The sequence below is a fragment of the Phacochoerus africanus genome, chromosome 6 (assembly GCF_016906955.1).
Source record: "Phacochoerus africanus isolate WHEZ1 chromosome 6, ROS_Pafr_v1, whole genome shotgun sequence".
NCBI classification, from domain to species: domain Eukaryota; kingdom Metazoa; phylum Chordata; class Mammalia; order Artiodactyla; family Suidae; genus Phacochoerus; species Phacochoerus africanus.
In genome coordinates, this window is record NC_062549.1 from 4,310,212 (window position 1) to 4,333,391 (window position 23,180).

Sequence of the window (23,180 nt, forward strand, 5' to 3'; positions counted from 1 at the left end):
TTTTTCTTGTTGTGCTGCCCCTGTGCATATGAAAGGTCCCAGGCTAGAGGTCAGATCAGAGCTGTAGCTGAGGCCTACACCACAGCCACAGCAACACCGGATCCGAGCCACATCTGTGACCTACGCCACAGCTCATGGCAACACCGGATCCTTAACCCACTGAGCGAGGCCAGGGATCAAAGCCACATTCTCACAGAGACTATGTCAGGTCCTTAACCTACTGAGCCACAATGGGAACTCCCAGAAGGACCTCTTTCAACGTTTAAAATACATGCAGTTATGCACTTGGCTTCCTTTTGTCGACAACCGTTGGCATCCAGCGGGACAAAACTATGAGAGACTAAAAGCATGGTAGTCATTTGATGTTTTTTGAGGCTAGAAGGACAGGGTGAGGCCAGCCGACCCTTACCATCTCAGACGGGGTGAGCAGGCATCGTGGGCGTGGCCATGGCACAGATATGGCCCAAGGGGGTCCTCTGCCGGCTAGGAGGTGGGGGATGGGGAGAGCCTCGTTCCTGTCTTCTGCCTTCTTGCTGTGGGCAGGTTAGTAGACAGAGGGTGGCACGAGTAAGCAGCAGAGTCCTGGTCCCTGAGCAGAGGATTGGGGGTTTGGGGTTCAGGTCTGGAGGATGGGGAGACATGATGGAGGAGATGGGTCTTCGATGATTTCTAGGGTTGGGTAAGTCAAAGCCTGTCGTCCACCCGTCTCCTCCCGGCCCCGTCGTGCTGTATACTTATTTGCTGTAATTGGCGACCCTTTTGAGAAGCCACCCATATGGTGCAGCACTCAAGCAATAATTGCACGGGCGGTGGCAGACCAGTCTAGCCAGCTGACTGCGGTCACTGTGGAAACTAGGGTGACCAGCCCATCCTGGTTTGCCGAGAATCTTCTGGGTTGTAGCACTGAAAATCCTTTATCCTGGGAAACCCATCGTTCCCAGGTAAAGGGGCCTCTGGTGGTGCTCTTGGACCAGGGACAACTGTGTGGATACGTAGTAACGTCCTTAGGAACCATTGCGGGTCCTGGTCACCGCCGCTGAGACGCTGCAGACCGGATGGGACTGGGTCACCGGGCTGACGCATCCCTGGTGCAGAGCTGGCCCACAGGGAGCGGCTTGCCAGAGAGGTTGAAGCTCAAAGACCCCCAAAAGCCTTTCCCCCAAAGTGATGCTACTGCACCGTGAGAATTGCTGGCCGATGGCCAGAGGACACTGCCTCGCCAGGAGGTTACGGGGACCCCACATCAAACTGTCTGTTACATGTTCGTCCCGTTTTGCTCTGTTGCTCTGAAGGGGAAAGCCGAGGACTATTTACAGGCGATTTGCCTGCTCCTCACTGCATCGCGGGGTCCCTAGCACCCCATCCCATCCCATCCTCTCCACCGCAGGAAAGGGGAATTCTTCTATTTTGTTCACATGCCCAACCTTCAAGAGTGGTCCCGAGGTTTCTAAATCGTCTTGCCTTGGCACTTGACCTTGAAGAATTCACCCCATCTTCCATCCGCAGGGTCAGAAGGGAACCAGAGGAGAAAACGGCAGCCCAGGACTCCCTGGCTTCCTGGGTCCCCGTGGGCCTCAGGTAAGCTGAGAGCCCTGTTTGGGGATCCTGAGCTGGACGGCTGATTGCCGTCTGTTTTCAAGATGCTCATGTTACGTGTCATGGGCCAGTGCAGCGGACTGACCAACCCTCTGTTCTGTTTCTCAGGGAGAGCCAGGTGAGAAGGGAGGCGCCGGCAAGGAGGCAAGTATCGCGCACACTTCTCCTCTGGGTGACCCTTTCCTGTGGGAGACACAGGGTCCCTTCACGGGTGGGTGACACGTGCAGTCTCACGGGGCCCTGCACTTCACAGGGCTGCCCTTTGCTTCAGTGCTCTGCTCTCGCTGCCCTGAAATCCTTGAGGCTTTCTGAGCAAAGGGTCACATTTTCATCTTGCACGGGGCCCATGGATCACGCAGCTGGTCCAGAGATGCTGTGTCGGAAAGCCTCTGTCACTAGCTGTCTTTCTGCACCCAGTCCGTCCACAAGTCCTATCCATTCCGACCCCGCGGCGCCTCTCAGCTCCGTCCAGCTCTCTCCGTTCGGCCACTAGATCCCTAACCCAGACCAGCCTCCTCTCTCACCTGGACGTTTGCAGGGACCTCCTCGCCGGGGTCCTTGTGTCCAGCCTTGCCCCTCGCTGTCCCCCTCCCCCCACAGTCCGAGTAACCTCTGTGGAGCCTACATGAGACCGAGTCAGGCTCCAGTTCACACCTCGGCTCTGTCCTCTGTTGACAGAGCCCGGGACGCTCCGGCCCTGGTCGTTGCCTCCCGCTCGCTGAGCGCCTTCTGCTTCCAGAAACAGGACACGCTCTCTGCACGTGCTTTCACACACACTGGCCCCGCTCCTCAGAAAGGCCTCACGCGGCTCCCCACCCTTCCCGTGCCTGCTCCTGCTCACCCCGAGGTCTGGGCTGAAACATTGCCTTTGCCAACCCTCCTCGACCGCCCCCCACCCCAGAAAGAGAGCAGATGCCCCAGTATCCTCTGTCACAGCCCCTGCTCTGTCCTGCGATAGCCCAGGTGCCGGGGACAGAGTCGGTTCAAAAATACGGGCTAAGTTATGAATGAAAGAGTGAATGACTGCAGAGAAAATAGCCTGGGGGCTCTGCTTGAGAGCTCTGTGGATACTGGCTTGTCTGTTTCAAAGTCCACAGCCTCCCCTGGAATAAAGAAGACCCCTCCCCTTTTTGTCTTTTTAGGGCCACACCTGTGACATCTGGAAGTTCCCAGGCTAGGGGTCGAATCAGAGCTGCAGTTGCCTGTCTACACCACAGCCACAGCAACATGGCATCCGAGGTCTATGACCTACACCATGGCTCACGGCAACGCCGGACCCTCAACCCACTGAGCGAGGCCAGGGGTTAACAATGTTGGGTCCTTAACCTACTGAGCCACAGTGGGAACTCCAGGAAGACCCCTTTGTACTCTCATCTGTGGGAGGGAACAGAGGCGGCTCCACGAAGCCAGTTGACAGGGCTCCAGATCCCGGGCACGCCACCTCCAACGCTGGTCCTCACACCTGTGACATCTGGAAGTTCCCAGGCTAGGGATCGAATCAGAGCTGCAGCTGCCTGTCTACACCACAGCCACAGCAACATGGCAGCCTGGACTTCAGCCGATAGAGTCACGCTTTCCTCTCCGGGGGCCACTGCACCACTCCCCGATCAGCCGTGGTTCCCTCCTGCTCCCTGGCCTGAGGGAAGGAGAAGCAGCACCCAATTCCCAGGGCTGTGCCTGAACCGCTGCCCCCAAGTGCTGGTTGTCCACGGGGAGGCTGACACATGCACGCTTGTCACTCCTCTGGGGAGAAAGGAAGTGAGGCGTCAGCCAGAGGAAAAGTACCCCAAGTGTGAGGAGAGTCAGCTGGCCAGAGGGACCTGCTGGAGCTTTGCAGGAGTGGCAGAGAGGGGCCGGGGGCCAAGAGGGGAGAGGATCACAGAGGCGGGAAATGTCCCAGAGGGCACTGAAGGGCTGTGTCCCCTGGCCTCAATGTGACTGCCCTTCAGGAGGGGCATGGGGGTTCCTGCCTCCCAAGTGCTGAGTGATCCAGGAGGGCTTCCTGGAGGGGAGGCCTGAAGGCCAGGTAGGGGTTAGTGATCCAGACAAAGGGACAGTGCCTTGTCAACTCAGCTGCCATAAAACTACCCTAAAGCAGCCGTCTCAGATGGCAGGCATACACTGCTCCCGGTTCTGGGGGGCTGCCAAGTCCACGATCCCGGTGCTGGCAGAGTCGGGGCTTCTCCCTTCCTGATTGCACTGGCCGGCTACCTCATCTCAGGCCACGCTCCCGAACCCCGTGGCAAAACCTAGGCCCCTCAGGGACTCCACCCCTCATACTCTCACACTGGGGGTGACGTCTTCAGCATGTGGATTTGGGGGCACAGATATGCAGTCCATCAGTGATGAGGAGCAAGCTGGGCAGAGGGAAGATGCCTGGCAGGGGCCACGGGATGGCAGAGCCGCCCGGACCCCGCCCTCGGGGCCCACATTGGTCCCTCTGGTGGGAGTGGAGTCGGCCAGGGGCCCAACGGCAAGGAGCACGTATTCAAGACCAATCCAAGCAGGGTCTGCTGGGCGTGTGGAGGGAGCCATCAAGAGCGTGGTGGAGAAGGACCCCTAATGGCTCGAACACGGCCGATGCCGTGGGTCCAGGGTGGGCCTGGGGAGGAGGGGAGGTGGGTCCGAGCTGTGGGGTCTGGACAGAGAGGCCCCCTGGAGGCCCTGCCTTCTCCAGGCCCCTTGACCTCACCACACAGCATCCTGGAAGAACCGAGAAGAGCAGAGACGCCCGTGCGGGTGGCCGGCCCGGGCTAAGTGACCATCTCCTCCTGTGGTTTCCTCGCAGGGAGCCCCTGGGAAGCCTGGAGAGCCGGGACCCAGAGGAGAAAGGGTAAGTGGGGACGTGTGGCCCTGCGGAGGCAGCCTCCAGGGGACAGGGGACTGTGCCCAGGGCCTCAGGGAGCCACGGCAGGCTCTCTTCCCTGCTCTCCCGAGCATCCTGAGCCCACAGGGGGAGGCTTTTCTTGATGCTGTCATAGTCGATGTTGTTGGATTTTTTTCTTTTTCTTTTCCTTTTTTTTTTTTTGGTTGTTATTTTAAGGCGTAAAATCATGGCAATTACAAATTCAAAGGCAAGTGTTCCCAGACTTTGACAGATCCCCTCGCTCCTCTCCGTGTGCAAACGCCTGTGCGTGACACGCTTGGAGCCCAACGCGCCAGTTTGCCAGGAGCCAGATTTGTCCCTGGAGGTGACAGGGGAACAGATTTTCCCATAATGAATCGCCTTGGCACTTAGGCTCAGAAAGCTTTGCTTTACATTGCATTGCTCCAAAAAACAACAGGAAAAGAAAAAATCTTTTTTTTTTTTCCAGAAATATCCGTGGGGGGAGGGGTGTTCTCTCACCCCCGATGACCGCCGCTCCATTCAGGGAAGTTAGATGCCCTTTGCCCACTGTCCCCCATTGGGTCAGCCATCACGGGGTCCCCCTGTTGCCCCACATGGCCGGCGCTGCCACCCCACACCACCCTGTTTGTTTTCCATGGTCCTGCAAAGAATTTATCTCTGCTTTCTTTGCACGTTGGATGGGTGAGGAGCTGGTTTCTCCTCCAGGCCAGAGAAGAATGGAAGCAGCGTGTCGGCGATTCTCACCCCCTCTGGATCTCTCTCCTCCTCCCTGCTGCCCGTGACTTTGATTCCCACGGCTGTTGGTTGCTGAGGATGGAGCCGGGGGAGGGGGCACCGGCACGCAGGGTCTTGCCACTGAGAAGCTGCCCCCGGGAGCTGCTGTGTGTGGGGTGTGGCTTCAGTTTTGGCTGGGAGCCAGGAAATTCAGACCACACCTATACGTCTCCTCTAACATCTGATCAGTAAATAGAATCTTCTCTAATACACGTCAGCGGCAGAGAGCTGCCTTTCCACGTTGAGTGGTTTCATGGAGCTTTGCCAGACAGCGGTCACGCTCCCCGTGCCTTTGCACCCTGGGGACACCCGAAATATGGGACAGATACATCGCTCTCACCGCAGAGGGCTGCTGAGACTTTCATAATAGGAGATGCTGTCCCACAGGGCCTTGGCCTTGAGATGCGCAGAGCCCCAGGGCCCTCCCAGACCCCTAAACTTGAGGTCATCCCCGTGCAGTGCATTACCCTCAGAAAATTTAGGTGACCCCCCCAAATATGGTTAAATTCATTTTTCAATTCACTGCTCTTTTTGTTCTTGTTGAAAAAGCCATACAGACCCAGAAACAATGCAAATTGCAAAAGAAGTAGTGCAGTGGAGGGGACTCCCCACACCCTTTAGTCCCCGCCCCTCCCCGGGTCCAGCACTGTCACTGTCACGTGCTTTGTGTCTTTCCCGGGTCCGGATGTGCAGACCCCTCTGGGGACCTGCGTAAATGCGCACATACCTTTTATGTAACCCCCAGACCTTATCAGATCTTTCTCACTCTTTCACTGTTTGCATTTTTCAAGTCTGTGTGCAGGTGGCAGGGGGTTTCATAACTGGCCCACCTTTCTTTTCCGGGGCTCTGGGTCATGTCTGTAGGCAGGTCCCACGTCCAGTTAGCATCCGTCGCTCCACCTTTTCTCGGTGTTGCCTCAGAGTTTTTTTACGCTGAGGCCAGTAATGTGGCCCCTGTACTTTCAGCCTCTCTGACAGCTGAGGCTGGCTCTTCAGACACAGTAGCACACAGGACAGAGGATTGGCCGGTCGCATGGTTGCCATGGTTCCTGGACCACTGATCCGAGAGTCCAGTCTCTGGGCCAGTGATGGGGAGAAGTGGTCCCCGCCAGCATCATGCTCTGCAAGCCCCCAGAGAAGGCGGTGAGGTCACCTGCGAGTGAGGCACCTCTGGCAGACGAGTGCCTCTGTCGCTCCAGCTGACAGGGAACAAACCTGGACCGGGAGTGGACCAGCAGCTCGGGCTGTCAGTCTCAGCGGCTGGCCTCCTCTAGCCGGGCAGGTGGAGCTGTGCTCCTGGGATGGAGCATGGGACTGGGATGGGAAAGCAGAGTTCCAGTCTTGGCCTCTGCACACTGCCTGTGTGACTGTGGGCAGGTAGCTTTGTCTCTCTGGCCCCCCGTTCGTGTCTGTGCCGCCAGCCCCGAGTCACGGGCCAGAACTGAGGTCTCCTTTCAGAATGCCTGCCGAGAAGGCTGCGGCGGGGCCGCCAGCCTGCAGCCTCGAGTCTTGTCTGGCCTTTACTTCCTGACGCTTCTTTCCTCCTGTAGGGAGATCCGGGCATCAAAGGTGACAAGGGACCTCCTGGAGGGAAGGGCCAGCCTGGGGACCCTGGCATCCCAGGCCACAAAGGTCACACAGGCCTGATGGGCCCCCAAGGACCACCTGGGGAGAATGGGCCGGCCGGGCCCCCGGGGCCTCCGGGCCAGCCAGGATTTCCCGGACTGAGGGTAAGGATGCTGGCGATGCCTCAAACCTGGGGCTCCGAGGGCCTATGGGGAAGCCGGCAAAGGGTGGGGCTTCAGAGGGACCAGGTTACAGATCCCAGAAGCCCAGATTACGTGGGCAGGTGAGTTCTCCTCGCTGAGCCTGCTGGGCCAGCTGTGCAGGGAAGGATAAGGACGCCACCCCCCCACACACCCCCTGGTCTGATGGGTTGGTCGTAGCAGTTAAGTGAGATGACGGGCGTGGCTTTGGAAGTGCTCAAGAACAGAGGCCCCCTCCTGTTCGCCCTGTCTCCGTGTAGCGGATCCTCCAGACTGCATTCCTCGGGCTGTAGTGCTCTCCTGCCCCAGGACCCCATGCGACAGGTGGCTGAGAAGATGCAGACGGCTCTCAGTGACACAGCTTCCTGGGGGCTGGCTTGCCGTCCATCTGGGGCCTGGCTTTCCCTCTCTCCTGTCTGGGGCGCTTGCTCCTCCCTCTGGGTCTTACTTGTGCCAACTGTAAAAGGAAAGGTTTATTTAGAGCGAGTTTTATTCCAGGGGCAGAGCTCTTACTTTACACAGATTTGTTGCATAGGCACACCCTGGCTTCCCGAGCTTGGTGGATGTGTGGATGGGGCTGTTGCCAGGTCCACAGGGTCTCCCCTCCCCCTCTCCGCCATCTGCTTCTTCCTCCGGGGACCCTCTCGTTCCTCAGAGCACAGGTGTAGGTGACCTCCAGCGCCATGCCTTCTCCGAGGCTCTGCGGCACTGTCACTAGCCGATGACTGTGGCCAGCCTGAGTTCCAGCCCCCCTGAAAGAGGCCGGGCAGCCAGATCCTGTCCCTCAGCCAAGTGTGGGGGCTGGAGGACCTGCTGGGCTTCTAAAGCCCCGCTCCCCTGAGTCTTTGCCAAGTTCTCCTGCCCCTGCTGCCCTGGGTCATGATGGACCTTCTGGGACTAACAAAAGATTATTGACCAGAAAAGAAAAAAAGAGTAGGGACTGGAGGCCCTTTCATGCTGTGCCAGATGCTGGAGCTGCAGAGAGGAGCACAGGAAGCCCTGCACCCCCATGGGTAGACCCCCCCCACCCCCGAAGGATTCTGATGACGCGGGAGGGGCCCAGTATGGCGTGAGGTCTGCTCTCCTGCATTCTAAGAGATGCGTGTCACTGTGGGATCCTGGAGCCAGCGCTCTGTTCTCTGACCCTCAGACGCCTCCGTTTCTGTGAGCCCCTCCCCAGCACTGTGTCACACACCTGTGTTGGGCCAGTGTGACCAGAGCAGGAAAAGCCAGACCCCGGGGATCAGAGCAGCCAAGTGGTCGGTGGGAGGAAGTCAAACACAATTTTAGCACAGAAGGCAGCCTGCGAGCTGGTCCTGCAGGTAGATGGGACTTTGGCAGAGAGATTCAAAGCCGCAGCTTCCGGGTCCAGGGCTGGGAGGGGCTTTGTTCAGGAAGGAGATGCAGGTAAGCGGCGGGAAGGCTGTGCAGGAAGGAGAGGGAGCGGGGCCCTCAGACAGGAAGGAGTTCAGGTCGCCACGCGAGATGGGACGATGCTGCCTGCGTGACAGGAGGGCAGGAGGCGTTTTAGGTGTGAGAGCGATGGAGCTGGGGAGGCGTGGCATTTTTTGCCCTGACTCTCAGTTTCCTGAGCCATTGCGGGGGGGCGGGGGGGGGTCATGGGTGGCAGGAGCCCTGGGAAGAAGAGTAAACTGCCTTCGCCCTTCTTAGGGGGAGTCTCCATCCCTGGACGTCCTGCGGCGGCTCATCCAAGAAGAACTGGAGAAACAGCTGGAAAGTGAGTGGCTGGGCTTCATCACAGCTGTGTAGATCGGGTCCTGGATGCTTTTAGGAGAAGCCCCGCGAAGCCGTGCTTTCTTCATCGTTCAGGAGTCCTGCAGCTCGGTTTGGAAAGGGCAGCCGCAGAGCAGCTCATGTAGAAATCAGGAGTGAGCAGCGCCTTGCAGGCTCCAGCCAACCTTATCCGACACGGCTCTGGTCCACACCTCTCCTTGGGATGCCTGAATTACTCCATTTGATTGCCTCTAGGAGGGGAGCTCCCCATCGACAGAACCAGCCTTGCCACAGCCGTGTATTTATTTCCGCTTTGTCCGGCCAGCGATGGGCCTCAAAGAATTCATAGCCCAGGGGAGGAGACGGAGAAGTAAACAGACAAGATGACTTTGGCATAAAAAGGAAATTCCTAGAGTTAACGTGGCGCAGAGGACATCAGAAGAGGGCAGATGAGAGTACCTGAGAGAGTTCAGAGGGCGGGGTACAGAGGACGGAAGGCTTCCTGGAGGAGGTGATCTCCAGGAGATAGCAGTGAGTGATGGTTGAAGAGAGATCTTCGTTTCCTGCTCAGGAATGGAACCTGGGCAGCCTGGGTGAAAACCAGGCATCCCAGCGGCTAGACCAGTTGGAGGTAAAAGCCGAGTTGCCCTGATTCTTGCCCCCATTGAAAGCAAGAGTGTCTCAAGGAGGCAAAGACTGTAAAAACAGGGACGCAGCGTATCATGAGGGAGACGGCACAACTCGTGGGAGAGCACGCAGAGAAGCGGTTGAGCAGCAAGAGAGCGCAGTCAGGCAGGAGCATGGCCGGCCCTGATCATGGGGAACCTGCCAAAGGGGTGGTTTGAGTCACTTCTGTAAGCATAGCCCTTCTGGGTCTTCGTCTTCCTTTGGTCAGGTCTCTCGTTTTATTCCTCACACCTGACCGGACCCAGGGCCCTCCCCGATATGCGTGCCCGCGTTCCAAGATGGATTCCAGAGCAAGGCCTTGTGGGAAGGCTAGCCCGGCGGCCCCCCTTGCTAACCCAGAGCAGGTCTTCCTGCACACGTGTGCTTGGGGTCTCCCTGACCCCGAGGCGGGAAAGTGTTAACATCTCTTGATCTTTCGCCCAAGCAGGGCTCAGCCCGTCTCTGGCCCGGCCATTACCTCTGTTTTACGTGCCCGCAGAAGGCAAAGTCCAGTTATTCACCTTGTTCCTGCTGTTATTTCTGTCTCGAAGTATAAACAGGTCGCTTGAAAGTGTCTATCGTGGAGCCTCCCTGTCTCCTGCCTTTGAAAGTATAAACAGGGGGCTAGTTGTACCTGTCTCACCTGGTGCCCATCTGTCTCCTTCCTCAAAGCTGGGCCCACATAAGTGGAGAGGGAGACCCCAGACCCTCGGCACCGCACGTCCGCAGACCCTGAGGGGAGCTAGGACACACAGTGCTTTCAAGGAATCCTTTCCATCCTGCTGTATTGCATTTACTGTAAGCCTGAGTCTTGCACAAGCCCCGTACACAGCAGGTGCTCAGCCAGGGGGAGGTAGGAAGGTAAGCGTCTTAAGAGCACCAAGTAGGGCCGGCCGTACGTCGGGTGGCCTCCTCAGCACCCACATGCTGACACGTGGGTGCCCCCGTGAACACAGAGGCTTGTTCGCATGTTAGGCGCAGAGATGCTAAGTGACTTGGCTGAGGTCAGAGAGCTGGTCAGGGTGAGACTGGGGTTTGCGGGTGGCAGGCAGGCTCGCTGCAGAATCCAGGCTCTTTGCTGTCACATTCTCTCGGATCGTAGCCGTTCCCTCTTCCCCGTGTGCCAGAAAGTGTAGGAGAAAGTCGAGGACAGCTGTGTGCTGGGCAAGATCAGAAACCCTCCTCCGTTCCTGGGTGCAGGTGGGCGAAGGGGAAGGGCACGTTATGCACGTGGTCGTGTCTCGGGCAGTTATTTTGCACCTGCTGCCTGCCAGACTCTACGTCAGGTAGGGCATGCGGCACTGGGCAAGGTGACCCTCAGCCCTGCCCTCCCGGGGTGTCCAGTCCCGCACCGTCTGTCACCTGGCACAGGAGAACCCAAGGCCATTGCCTGGGGCAGACACAGAGCCGGGGTTGCTGGGAAGGAGGTGACGAAAGGAAGGGGGCCCGAGGCTGGACTGGGGCCCTACTGGGTGGGGCGGGTCCTGCGGTCTCCCGTCTGGGCACCTCTGCGTTGTGCATTCTGGCATTTGAGTCATGGGTGACAGAAAAGGCCACCGCCCTTTCCAACAGAGCTTCCAGACCTCGGGCAGAGACGAGTCCTGTTCTGAACTAATTAAAGTTTAGGTGGAGAGCTGCTGGCCTGCATCCTTTCGTCCAAAGACTCTTCCAAGGAGCAAACATCAGCTCCACTTTCAAGATGTGAGACTCAAGGCTCCACGCCGAGAAGTGAGAGTTCCTGAGGTGGCACAGTGGGCTAAGGATCCAGCTTGTCTCTGTGGCATTGCCGGTTTGATCCCCAGCCCGGGGACTTCCATGTGTTGTGGGTGAGGCCGAAAAGGAGGGGGGGAAGACTCAGCGAAGTGAAGCTGGTCCGCCCAGGGCTCCGAGCTGGACCGTGCCCCTCCCACTTCCTCTGGCGAGAAGATGGGGGAGGGAGCTGCCATGGGAGGCCAAGGACACACCACCCGAAGACCCCAACTCTGCCTTGGCTTTACCACCAAGACACCAGGGGGCTGTCAGCGTGCCTCTTTGGGGCTGGGCCCCACCACCGGCAAGATGAAGAGCTGGGCCTGATTACCCGGACTGTATGGGAAATGGTAAAAGCGCTTGGTGGCCATTGGGTGGGCCCTGTGTCCCCAGTGCACTAGAAGGAGGTGGTGGCCGGCACCTGGACCTCTGGGGCTTGGCCTGAGTTCTGTAATAGTAGCGCCTTGGACCCCTGAGATCAGTAAGGACAGCGTGTCCAGCCTTCACTTACAGACGAGCCTTTGCACACTTAGGAGTCCCAGCGTAGCTTTGTATGAGCCGCCGACATCCCACCCGCCCCAGCCCCAGGGGCCTCGATGTCCCCAGACGGACAATTACAACTTCTTTGATTGTCACTGCTGCTGCTACTACTGCCACCAGCGCTGCCTGGATGCAGCAGCGATGTCCGCGCAGCTCTTACCTGACCCAGGTGCAGGGTCAATGTGTTGTCCCATATGCTTCATCCTCTCCCCAGCCCCGTGAAAAGGGCTGCGAGGCCCTTTTTCATCTTATTGAAAAGGCAGCGAGGTCTGAGCCAGGCTGAGTGGCTTGTTCAGGGCCATGCAGCCGTTAGTGGCTGCTCTGGGCGCCCCCCAGGCAACTGGGCTCCAAAGCAGTGCCTCACCCCGACCGAACCGTCCCGTAGAGTCAGAGGGCGCAGGCACCTGTGCCGGGCACTGTGTCCTCAGTCTGGTTTTTGCTGCTCTTGTTTTGCAGCTGCTTTTGTCTCCCTGGGTCTGAGCTTTGCAGCGAGCCATCCATCCTGTCTTTGGTTCTTTATCCCTCCTTCCTGAAATGTCTGTTTTTCTTTGTCTGCAGCCAAACTTGCCTACCTCATGGCCCAGATGCCCTCAGCGCACACCAAGGCCTCTCAGGGCAGACCCGGACCCCCCGGGCCCCCTGGAAAAGATGGGCCCCCGGGTCGGGCTGGCCCCATGGGGGAGCCAGGGCGGCCCGGGCAGGGGGGCCTGGAGGGACCCTCTGGACCCGTAGGTCCCAAAGGTGAGTGCGGACCCGAGGGCTGAGAAGGAGCCCGGGCACAGTGCACGCTCCAGCTGAACATGCATAATTCATTCCTCCTCCTCCTCCCCGCAGCCTGGTGGCACCCTGCGCTTTGGCGTCATGTAATTTTTCAAATGCATAAGAGGCTTTCATACTCGATATTTCTGCACAGTGATGCTTCTGCCAGGAGAATTAAATCGGTTCCCTCCCACTTTCTTGTTCTCTCTCCATCTCCACCGCTCAGGTGTCAGAGAGTAACACGAAAGGCCCTCTTTTTCCTCTTTTGAGTGGGGAGGTAGCTGAGGAATAAGACATTTAATCTCCAGGGAAATGGGAAGGAAATGCCAGCCTTACATGTGAATAAAGCGGTTTGCGCCAAAGCTGCACATGGCTGCCTGCTCTCCAGGTCTCAGGTGGGCACCTTACCTGGACACCACTGCTCTGGGCAACAGGGAGCCTGTCCTTTAAGGGGCAGCGCCCACAGCACAAGCAGCCCAGAAGGCGCTCACTTTGCACAAGGACAGATGTGAAAGGGTGGGAAGGACCTGACCCCAAACTCAGCCCCCTGATCATTCCCTCCACCCTGGGAATGGTGGGGCTGGATTTCAGCTGCCGCCGATTGGCGCTGGGGTCTGGGAAACCGCTGCCCGCCGGCTCCCTCTTAGAATCATCCATTCCTTCATTCTTTACTCGCTGACTTACTGCCTGTAATGTTTCTCATACTCGACTTTCTGTGAAGTCCGTGTCCAGGCCCTACTTCCGTGGGTTCATCAGACAAAACACGTGAGAAAAGCGTCAACAAGAAAGCATAAAGCACGGACACCATCAGACTAGGACAGAAAGCCCAACCAGATGTAGCAATTATAACAATAAATGGGAAAGGCCCCAAATCTCCACCACCCAGCACGGTTTCCATTTGGGTTGCAAGAGAAAATACGCTGTGTTGCACACGGGAGATATTCTGGGAACAATATGGCAAAAGAAAAAAAAGGAAAGCTGATAAAGATAGTGGAGAGATTCAGTCTCATCGACTCTGCATGGTACTGGCGTTCTCGCTGTGGCGCAGCAGGATCGACTGCATCTCTGGAGCGCTGGGCCGCAGGTTCAGTCCCTGGCCCAGCACAGTGGGTTCAGGATCTGGCGTTGCCGCAGCTGTAGTGTAGGTCACAACTGCGGCTCAGATCTGATCCTTGGCCTGAGAACTCCATATGCCACAGGGCAGCCAAAAAGGAAAATAAAATATGTAGGAGTTTCTGTCGTGGCTCAGTGGTTAACGAATCCGACTAGGAACCATGAGGTTGCGGGTTCAATCCCTGGCCTTGCTCAGTGGGTTAAGGATCTGGTGTTGCCATGAGCTGTGGTGTAGGTCGCAGACGCGGATTGGATCCCGCGTTGCTGTGGCTCTGCCGTAGGCCGGTGGCTACAGCCCCGATTTGACCCCTAGCCTGGGAACCTCCATATGCCGCTGGAGCGGCCCAAGAAATGACAAAAAGCCAAAAAAAAAAAAAAAAACTTTAAAAAATAAATAAATAAATAAAATATGTATAATATTAACCCAAATATAATCTCAAATATCCTCCTGGGGGAATGGACCCTTTTCTGAACATCTGTCACGGTTTTAAATTCCTGTGGTATTAGTACTTACCTGATCCTGCTTCATATTAGAACATTCTTCGGTGACCTGCCTCACCTGTCTTACTGGAATTCCAGCTTTTTGAGAGCTGAGCTGTGTCTCCCAGCTCCTCCACGATGAAGGGTCGTGTGAGATGCTTTGAGAACACGGGGACGTGTAGGCGCGCATCAGGGAACGTGTGTGGACGTGTGTGTGTGTGTGTGTGTGTGTGTGTGAGAGAGAGGGAGGTGGTGTGTACGTGCGGGGTCTGTTTGATGTACTCATGAGTATATGCATATATTTGCTAATATATGTGTGTACGTGTGTGTGTGTAATTGGGTAGTTATGCACTTGTAAATGTTTGCGTGTACATATGTGTATTTGAGCACACACTTTGGAGGGCGCATCCATTTATTTTGGTGTTCGTGTGGGCATATTTTTGAATGCAGGTGTGTGCGTAAGAGTGCATGCGTGTGTGAATAGGAATTGGGGTGTGAGTGTGTGTGCATGGGTGTGTGAACGCATGCATGTGTGAACAGGAATTGGGGTCTGAGTGTGAAGTGTAGGTGAACAGAGGAAAGCCGCGTTGGCACAGGGCTCTCGGCTCCCTCTCTCTGCCCTCATCGTGGGTCTCTTAAAGATGCATGTTTTTCTCACCAGGAGAGCGAGGAGCCAAAGGTGACCCAGGTACCCCTGGAGTTGGCCTCCGAGGCGAGATGGGGCCCCCCGGAATCCCAGGTAGGAGCAGAGGGTGGGGTCTCAGGGTGGGAGGGGCTGTCCCCTGCAGCCACAGGCAAGTGGCTTGGAGAAAGGGTTGGATTAACGACTGAAGGTGCAGAAATCCAGATTTTATGACATCTCTCCAAAACGCCAGCTTCCCGGCTCACTCAGAAAACTATACTTTATCCCATGAATTCTTGAGGTAGATGCCTCGAATTAAAATCCCGTGCAATCATCCTAAAGAAGACAGGTCTGGGCTTAAATAAGTCTGGGCAGCCCTGGGACCTGTTCTTCTCTTTTAGACATTCCTGTCTCAAAGGGACTGTTACGCGGTGCTCAGGAACCTTGCATTTAAAAACAATGTTTATTTCCGTTAAACCAGCACTTCCTAGACTCGCTTGAATGTGGAATGCTTTTCCTTCCATGGTGTAATGTTTGTTCCCTGCTGCGAGTCTCAGGACGAATACGGGCGCTGTGGCAGCGTGGCCAGCTGTCTTGGGCTTTCCGAGGCTGAGGGGCTCCTGGGACGTGGCATTTGAGTCTTAAAACCTGGACAAGTTGGCCATTGTCCCTAGTGGTTATATGGGGATAACTCCTTTGAACATGGCAGTGTCACGTTCCAGGATGAGGTGTGGGAGAAATTAGACTACATTGTTATCAAACTCCGGAGTTCCCGTCGTGGCGCAGTGGTGAACGAATCCGACTAGGAACCATAAGGTTGCGGGTTTGATCCCTGCCCTTGCTCAGTGGGTTAAGGATCCGGCGTTGCCGTGAGCTGTGGTGTAGGTGGCAGATGCGGCTTGGATCCCGCGTTGCTGTGGCTCTGGCGTAGGCTGGCGGCTACAGCTCCGATTCGACCCCTAGCCTGGGAACCTCCATATGCCGCTGGAGCGGCCCAAGAAATGGCAAAAAGACAAAAAAAAAATTGTTATCAAACTCCGCCTCAGTGAGGCTCCTGTTTTAATTTTAGTTGATATGATTCCCTGAAGTCATTTCTGAATGTTAGACCTGTAGGAACACTTACTTTTAGTATTAATATCTTCTTGAGTTTCCACATTTCCTGTGGCAGACATATATTGCTATTCTCATTAGAGAAGATAACTGGAAATACATTAGAAAATTTTTTGATAGCTTGCCTACTTTTCAGCAGTGTCAAATATTAAGAATATTTTAAAAAAAGCAATTCCAATTAAAGATTGAAAGGCGGATCAGGAAGCGTTAAGAGGGGGAAATAATTGTACCAATATGAGGTTGAGATCATGACTGTACTTCGGTGGTTCCTGCCTAAAGAATTGAATAAACACTGCTAGTCTCAAAACGCAGCACAAGCAAGAATATAGATGACACGACTGCATCCAGAGCATGAACAGAATTCATGCAACATCCCAAGATTTTTTAAAGGAAAAAGTTTGGTTTCCGTTTATTTTATGGAGGGTGTCAGATTTTCTAACAAGGTGATTATGACGACCTAAGGAAGAATATCACTTAGCACTGAGCTTCCCAGTGGCCAAAGCAAAAAGGGAGATAGGTGGATTATATGTATTATGATGCTTAATAAAAGGAGGCATGGAAGTTTGTCTTTAGTAATTTTTTTCTGGATCTAAATTTTGGGCTTTCTATCTGTTGCTTACTTCCCACGTACATTATCTCTGCCTACAGTTTGCAGAACAGTTTAATGTAGTCCGAGTCTGTGGCTCGAATGGAAACTATAGATAAAGCTTAGAAACTGCAGAATAAATGGGACAGCTTAGGTATTGGATAATGGAATGTCACCAGGTATCTCCAAGGAGACACGAGTTGGGGCTGATGCTCAGTGGTGAGGACCTGGTGCCCCACTCCCAACTCAGACGCCGCTCCTGGAACCGCGTAAGAACCTAGGAGGCCTGGTGTCTCGTCGCTTCCTCATGGAGCACGTGTCCCCTCCCTGGCCTCCACCTGTCCTTGCTCATGTCTCTCCAGTGGCACCCTGATGGCTGTCCTCGTCCAAAAGCTCAAGGCAGCCCTTCACCTGCACAGCAAGGCGCTCTGCTCCCCGGTGGCCACCTGGCCATTCTAACCTCCCCAGGCAGAGCGCCCAGACTGGGGTGTCACCTCTGCAGACATGAGTCCCCAGTGTAGACGGAATGGAAGTGGGGAGATCAGGGCTCATTTGCTCCCAAGGGCATTTGAACCACCTGTTTCCTTTGCTCCTTGCGCCAGGTCAACCCGGGCAACCTGGCTATGCGAAAGATGGACTCCCCGGGGGTCCCGGCCCTCAGGGGGAGACAGGACCAGCCGGACATCCTGGTCCCCCAGGCCCCCCCGGTCCCCCTGGCCAGTGTGACCCCTCCCAGTGTGCCTACTTCGCCAGCCTCGCCGCTCGACCCGGTAACGTGAAGGGCCCCTAGAAGATTCCGGAATGCCAGGAGACGGCAGTGGACTTCTGAAACTTGAACTCAGAGCCCGATGGGAAGCCAGAGGTCTTGAAACATTTCAGCCACGTGGTCTTTCTTTCTTTCATCATTTGTTTTTGCTTTATTTTCCTGAGAGACCTCAACATTATTAAAACCAACAGATGCTGCCGGTCGGTCAGATTAATATTAATATTATTATTATTGCTAATTGTTATTATTATTTCACATGGTGATGCTTTTCGAGTTTTTCCCCCTCTTCTCGAAAGTTGGGGCAAACTTGATGTGGGGGGGGGTTGCTTCTCGTTCTTCTGACAGCCCTCCCTTTGAAGTGTGGCTGCCAACGTGAAGGAGACTCTCGGTGCTATGAACCCCTGACCAGACACTTGTCAGATTTACCTCTTTCCTCGAAAGGAAGCTTTAAGCAGAGGAGGCAGTGGGCTTCTAGGCTTGGCGGTGCCCAGAGGTCACCCAGGGAGAAATTGTCGCCCAGGGAGAAATTGTCACCGCTTCCCGGGAGACACAGACGCGGCAGGAAGAGAAGACGTCTGCCAACCGTGAGAACTGTCTCTCTGGATGCAAAGCACGTGGGGAAGGAGACACCCCACCTGTTTCAGACTCTCACGCCCGAGAAACAGTGTCACGTGCTCGGCCACAGCTTCGTGCAGTCCTGTGTCGGTGTCAGAGGCGGGGAGCTGCTCAGAGCAGCCCCTGCGGGCTTCTGTGGCTTCCGCGCCGTGGATGGGACGCCTCCCAGCTCCTCCACGTCGGTTGCACTCATTTTGATTTTGAGAAGAGAGGGGCAGAGACCACTCCGTGTGTTTTCCTGACGGTGGGCCGCTGGCCGACAGAGCTGGGAAATCCGTGCCTCCAGCCTCGAGTTCCGAAATCCGTTGTGTTGAATGCATGTGTGTAAGTGACACGCCTGGCGTGACAGGTGCTCAATAAATCTGTTTCCTTCTCTTCCGTGTGCGTGACGATTCCTTTCCTACCTCAGCGTCCACCTGCATGTGAACCCTCGAGGCCAGGGCTGCGGCCTTTTCCCCTGGGGGCCTGGCACAGAGCCCCGGTAGCTGCTGCCCCACCCCAGGAGCTAATCTGGCGACAGAGGCGGACACGAGGGCACACGGGACACAGGACCCTCTCAGCAGCAGGCCTCTGGGTGGTAGCTGTGGTCTCCGGGATGGGACCTGCGGGGGCCGTGGAGTGAGGGGAGGCCCTGGGCAGAGGAAGGCTGACGTTGAAGCTCATCTGGGGCATTTAGAATCGCGTGGCAGGGAGTTCCCAAGTGAGGGAGCGTTGCCAACGAGGACCAGGTACCTCCTTAGAAAGTCAGGCCGAGGGCTTCCTGCAGGTGGTCCCGGCAGGGTGTTTGCAGGTCCAGGCTTAGTGGGGAGAGCTGCACAGAATGCCAAACCCTTTCCCTCATATTTGAAGGCTGATTCTTCATTCCAAGTCTGGGGTCTGGTTTTTTAGGGTTTAAAATGTCTCAGACTGTGAGAGGAGTGTGTTTATAGGGGGAGTAATGCTTATTTGTATGTTTGGGTTTGGTATTTTGAGGTTTTTGTGTTTGTGTGTGTGGTTTGTTTTTTTGGGGTTTTTTGTTTTGTTTTGTTTTGTTTTTGTCTTTTTGTTTTTTCACCTTTTTGCCTTTTCTAGGGCCACTCCTGCAGCATACGGAGGTTCCCAGGCTAGGGGTCTAATCGGAGGTGTAGCCACCAGCCTACTCCAGAGCCACAGCAATGCCAGATCTGAGCTGCATCTGCAGTCTACACCACAGCTCAAGGCAATGCTGGATCCTTAGCCCACTGAGCAAGGCCAGGGATCAAACCTGCAACCTCATGGTTCCTAATCAGATTCGTTAGCCACTGAGCCATGACGGGAACTCCTGAGTTTGTTTTTGGTTTTGGTTTTTTTGGTCTTTCTGTCTTTTTAGGGCCTCACCCAGGGCATATGGAGGTTCCCAGGCTAGCAGTCCAGTCGGAGCTACAGCTGCCAGCCTACACCACAGCCACAGCAATGCCAGATCCGAGCTGTATCTGCGACCTACACCACAGCTCACGGCAACATCAGATCCCCAACCCACTGAGCCAGGCCAGGGATCAAACCTGTGTCCTCATGAATAGCAGTCAGGTTCACTAACCACTGAGCCACGACAGGAACTCCCGTATGTTTGTTTTTAATCATCTCACTTGTCATAATTAAGATCAGGTCTAATATTATTTATTTATTTACTTATTTATTTATGTTGGCAATGCCCTTGGCATGTGGAATTTCCCCAGCCAAGGATCAAGCTCGCACCACAGCAGCGACCTTAGCCACTGCAGTGACCATGCCAGATCCATCACCTCTGTGCCACAGGCAACTCCAGGTCTAATATCTTCACATTGGTTCCCAAGATTTTTATTTCAGCTACTAGTTCATAATTCCCACATCTGGGAACCTTGATTTATTTTTCACAAGCAAGAAAATGAAGCTCAGAAAGATAGTGATTTTTCCCCGGATCATACACTATGGGCCCAGTGTTTGGGCACAGAGGGTTGCCTGAGTCTCTGGGAGGCTCCATGATCCAAGTTTACAGGGAAACTGTGCGGACCACGATGGATTCTTGGGCTGGTCCAGAATCACCGAAGCAGGATCTCTGAGGGATGGTATCAAGTAACATGTTTAGAAAAGTTTCCCCAGGAATCTGCCAACATGTTTAGAAAAGTTTCCCCAGGAATCTGCCAACCCCATCCCTTCCTCAGCTACCTCCCTCCAGGCTGAGCAGCCTGGTCGCCTCGAGCGCCCCATTTCCCAGAGTAGTGACTACATCAACTCCCAAGCCCAGGAGCTCGGGATTCAGACAGACCCAGAACCTGGCGAGACCCGACGCCTCTGCAGATTTTAAGACCTGCAGAAATGAGACGCTCCCCCTTCCTGTCCGAGGACGCTGCTGCAGTTGTTTAGAAAGGACAGGTGGTGTGTCTAAGCCCAGAGAATTGGGCTCCGACCTGCTATCTCTGGCATTTTCCAGCCAACCCTCGCTTTCTGCCTGCCAACTGCCACAGCCCAAGGACCCCTCCGTGCCAGCTTCTGGTCTTTCCTTGGCATGACACGAGGAAAGCCCAATGCCTGGCACAGATGCGCTATAGATGCACAGAAGATGCTGGATAAATGACGACAGATCACAGGCTTCCTAGAGACCCTGAGAGTGTGTGGGAGAGCCTGGGCTTCCCTTGTGGGGGACTGGTAATCAAAACTCACCTCATGGAGTTCCTGTTGTGCCTCAGTGGTGACAAACCCGATTAGTATCTGTGAGGACGCGGGTTTGATCCCTGGCCTCGCTCAATGGGTTGAGGATCTGGTGTTGCCATAGGCTGGCAGCTGCAGCTCTGATTCGATCCCTAGCCTGGGAACTTCCATATGCCATGGGTGCAGCCCTAAAAAGAAAACAAGCAAAAACTCACCTCTCTTCCAGCCAGAGGCAGGGCAAGGAGTGAATTCTGCCATCCTGGTCTTGTCCTCAACTCAGGGGACAACTCTGATTTCTTCCCAAAGGCAGGTTGCCGGCTTCCTAATCAGCAGCCCTCAACTCCTGGCTTCTGTGAGCCAAGATTTGCAGAAACTTCCCAGCCCCCCTGCAGGCCTGAGCCGCCCCAGTCAGCTGTTAAGTGGCTTCCCTCGCTTCTGGTCGCTACTGAGTAGCCAGGTGAGAAGGCTCCGCTCTCTGCACTCCTGCTGGGCCGACCTGGGATGGCAGCTGATTAACCGAAGGACCTTCGGTTCTGCTTCCTCCTCTGTGAAGTGGAATTCACATGCACTTCTTAGTGTGTGGGTGAGGATCCTTTTTCCGCAGCTTTATTTAGAGATAATTGACATATAACATGGTATGAGCTTAGGGTGTACAACAGAATGATTTTAATATATATGCATATGTTGGAAGATGATGATAAAAATGTAAACGCCTAAAAGCAGGGCAGATCCATTCTTTACGACATCATATTCGTCATCCTTTGCGAGTAATTAAGGCCATTTTGCTCATTTTGTTTACTTGCATCCAAGCAGAGAAACCCGTCCTCTCAAACCAAATATTTGCTTGACATCGTTTTCAAAGACTGTTCCCTTAGGTTTTAGCATTTATTTTTTGCCACATCCCTATGAGGGACCGGCCACAGTTCTTTGTCCCCAAGGCAATTTGGAAATTGTGGCAGAGGGGTGAGCCCACCTGCTCAAAGTCACCCAGAGTTCACGTCCGTCCCTAACGGGCTGCAGGATCACCCGAGGGTGTCCGAGGAGACAGCGAACCGCAGCCTCGACCTGGGGGGCCTTGTCCAGTTCCCAGGCTCTTTCTCATGAGTAATTGCTTCCTCCTGGTCTATGCAGAGGTGAATTACAAATGTGCATTTAAAAGAACACTCCCATGGGAAAAAGGAGAGGCCGCGTGTTCAATTATTAGGAGAGGGTGGCATTTCTGACCCCTCCTGATAGGGCTGAAAGGTGCTAATTCAGGACAATTCCTCTGCCTTTTCAACTGGGAACATCTGTCTTCAGGTTCTTTTCATGACGCTATTTTGTGGAGTCAGGGTTGCGAGGGTATGACCGTGTATAGTAAGTTATTAAAGCCATTGAAAACCATGGATCTGGCTAGGAGGTCCCCTTGGGAACGGAGAGGCTGTGGAGCAAGGGATGTTTCTGTACTCAAGACACTGGATGGAGTTCCCGTCGTGGCACAGCAGAAACAAATCCAACTAGGAACCATGAGGTTGTGGGTTCGATCCCCGGCCTCGCTCCGTGGGTTAAGGATCCGGTGTGGCCTTGAGCTGTGGTGTAGGTTGCAGACACGGCTCGGATCCTGCGTTGCTGTGGCTGTGGCATAAGCTGGCCACAATAGCTCCAATTAGACCCCTAGCCTGGGAACCTCCATGTGCTGCAGGTGTGGCCCTCAAAAGACAAAAAAGAAAAAAAAGAAAAAAAGACACTGGAGGCCTGAAACAGTGCAGAAAACAAAGTGATTCCAGACGCAGACCACTGCCCAGCCCATTTCCCATTTCTGTAACCCTTCCTCCCAGGGCGTCCTTGGGTCCTGTCCTCCCCTCTTATAACCCTGAGGATCAGGAAAGGAAGTGAACCGGGGCCAGCCCTGCTCTGCCAGGCACCCTGGCAAGGCTAGACCTCTGACCACATAGTTAGTCAAGATCCTTTGTGTGTAACAGGATGCTCTTGCCGTTGCCATGGAGACCTTGGTGCCGTGGTCCCAGTCTCACCTTGCTTCCGTTTCAGAATGTTCCCTGCCAGGAGGACTTGGCAGGAGTAACTGCGCCAGTGGCCCCTCAGCGCAGGCGTTGTCCCCCACTGGTCTGAGCAGGTGGGGGGCCAAGGGACGACAGACGTCATGGAGGACATGTCTGTTCTCAGAGGGAGGCTGGCTGTTGACGCTGGGCAGTTGCTGGGGACAGCAAGCTGAACAGGACACGGGCCCGTCTCATGGATGGACGTCCCAGTCTGAGAGACTTAATATAATCATATGTAACCACATGTCTGTAATGAACCCTACCTACAACTACATCTGGGCCACACTTAGAGAGACAGACCCTCCTGAAACAGCCTTACAATTGAACTCGATCAGAAGAGAAGCCTGTGGGAGTCCCGCTGTGGCACTGTGGGTTAAGAGTCCCACTGCAGCAGCTTGGGTCACTGCTAAGGTATAGATTTGATCCCTAGCCCAGCTCAGTGGGTTAAGGGATCCAGCATTGCCACAGCTGCAGCCAGGATTTAATCCCTGGCCCCAGAACTTCCATATGCCTCAGGTGTGGCCTTAAACACACACACACACACACACACACACACACACACACACACACAAAGAGAGAGAGGAGTCTGTAGATACTACCTAAGACTCTACAGTAAAAATAAAACTAGTGTCACATGCCAGTGAGCGTGCCCCCTATGCGCCTGGAGGTTTCCACACCTAAGCTCACAACCACTGTGGGGACAGGTGTTTCTAGGCTCATTCTACAGGTAAGAACACAGCGGCTCGAGAGGTGCAGTGACTTGCTCCAGGT

General features: G+C 55.0%; 1 protein-coding gene across 2 annotated transcripts in view; it reads left to right on the forward strand.

Moving 5' to 3' along the window:
• COL22A1 (collagen type XXII alpha 1 chain) overlaps positions 1 to 18,102 on the forward strand; it is a 249,072-nt gene extending 230,970 nt beyond the window's left edge. For both annotated transcript variants that reach the window (XM_047783198.1, XM_047783199.1), the window contains 8 exons: positions 1,507 to 1,578; positions 1,705 to 1,740; positions 4,385 to 4,429; positions 6,769 to 6,948; positions 8,656 to 8,722; positions 12,232 to 12,414; positions 14,687 to 14,764; positions 16,946 to 18,102. In XM_047783198.1, coding sequence (XP_047639154.1) covers positions 1,507 to 1,578; positions 1,705 to 1,740; positions 4,385 to 4,429; positions 6,769 to 6,948; positions 8,656 to 8,722; positions 12,232 to 12,414; positions 14,687 to 14,764; positions 16,946 to 17,133 — 849 coding nt within the window. In that variant the 3' untranslated portion in view covers positions 17,134 to 18,102. The remainder of the gene's footprint in view (positions 1 to 1,506; positions 1,579 to 1,704; positions 1,741 to 4,384; positions 4,430 to 6,768; positions 6,949 to 8,655; positions 8,723 to 12,231; positions 12,415 to 14,686; positions 14,765 to 16,945) is intronic.
• The last annotated feature ends 5,078 nt before the right edge of the window (positions 18,103 to 23,180 follow it).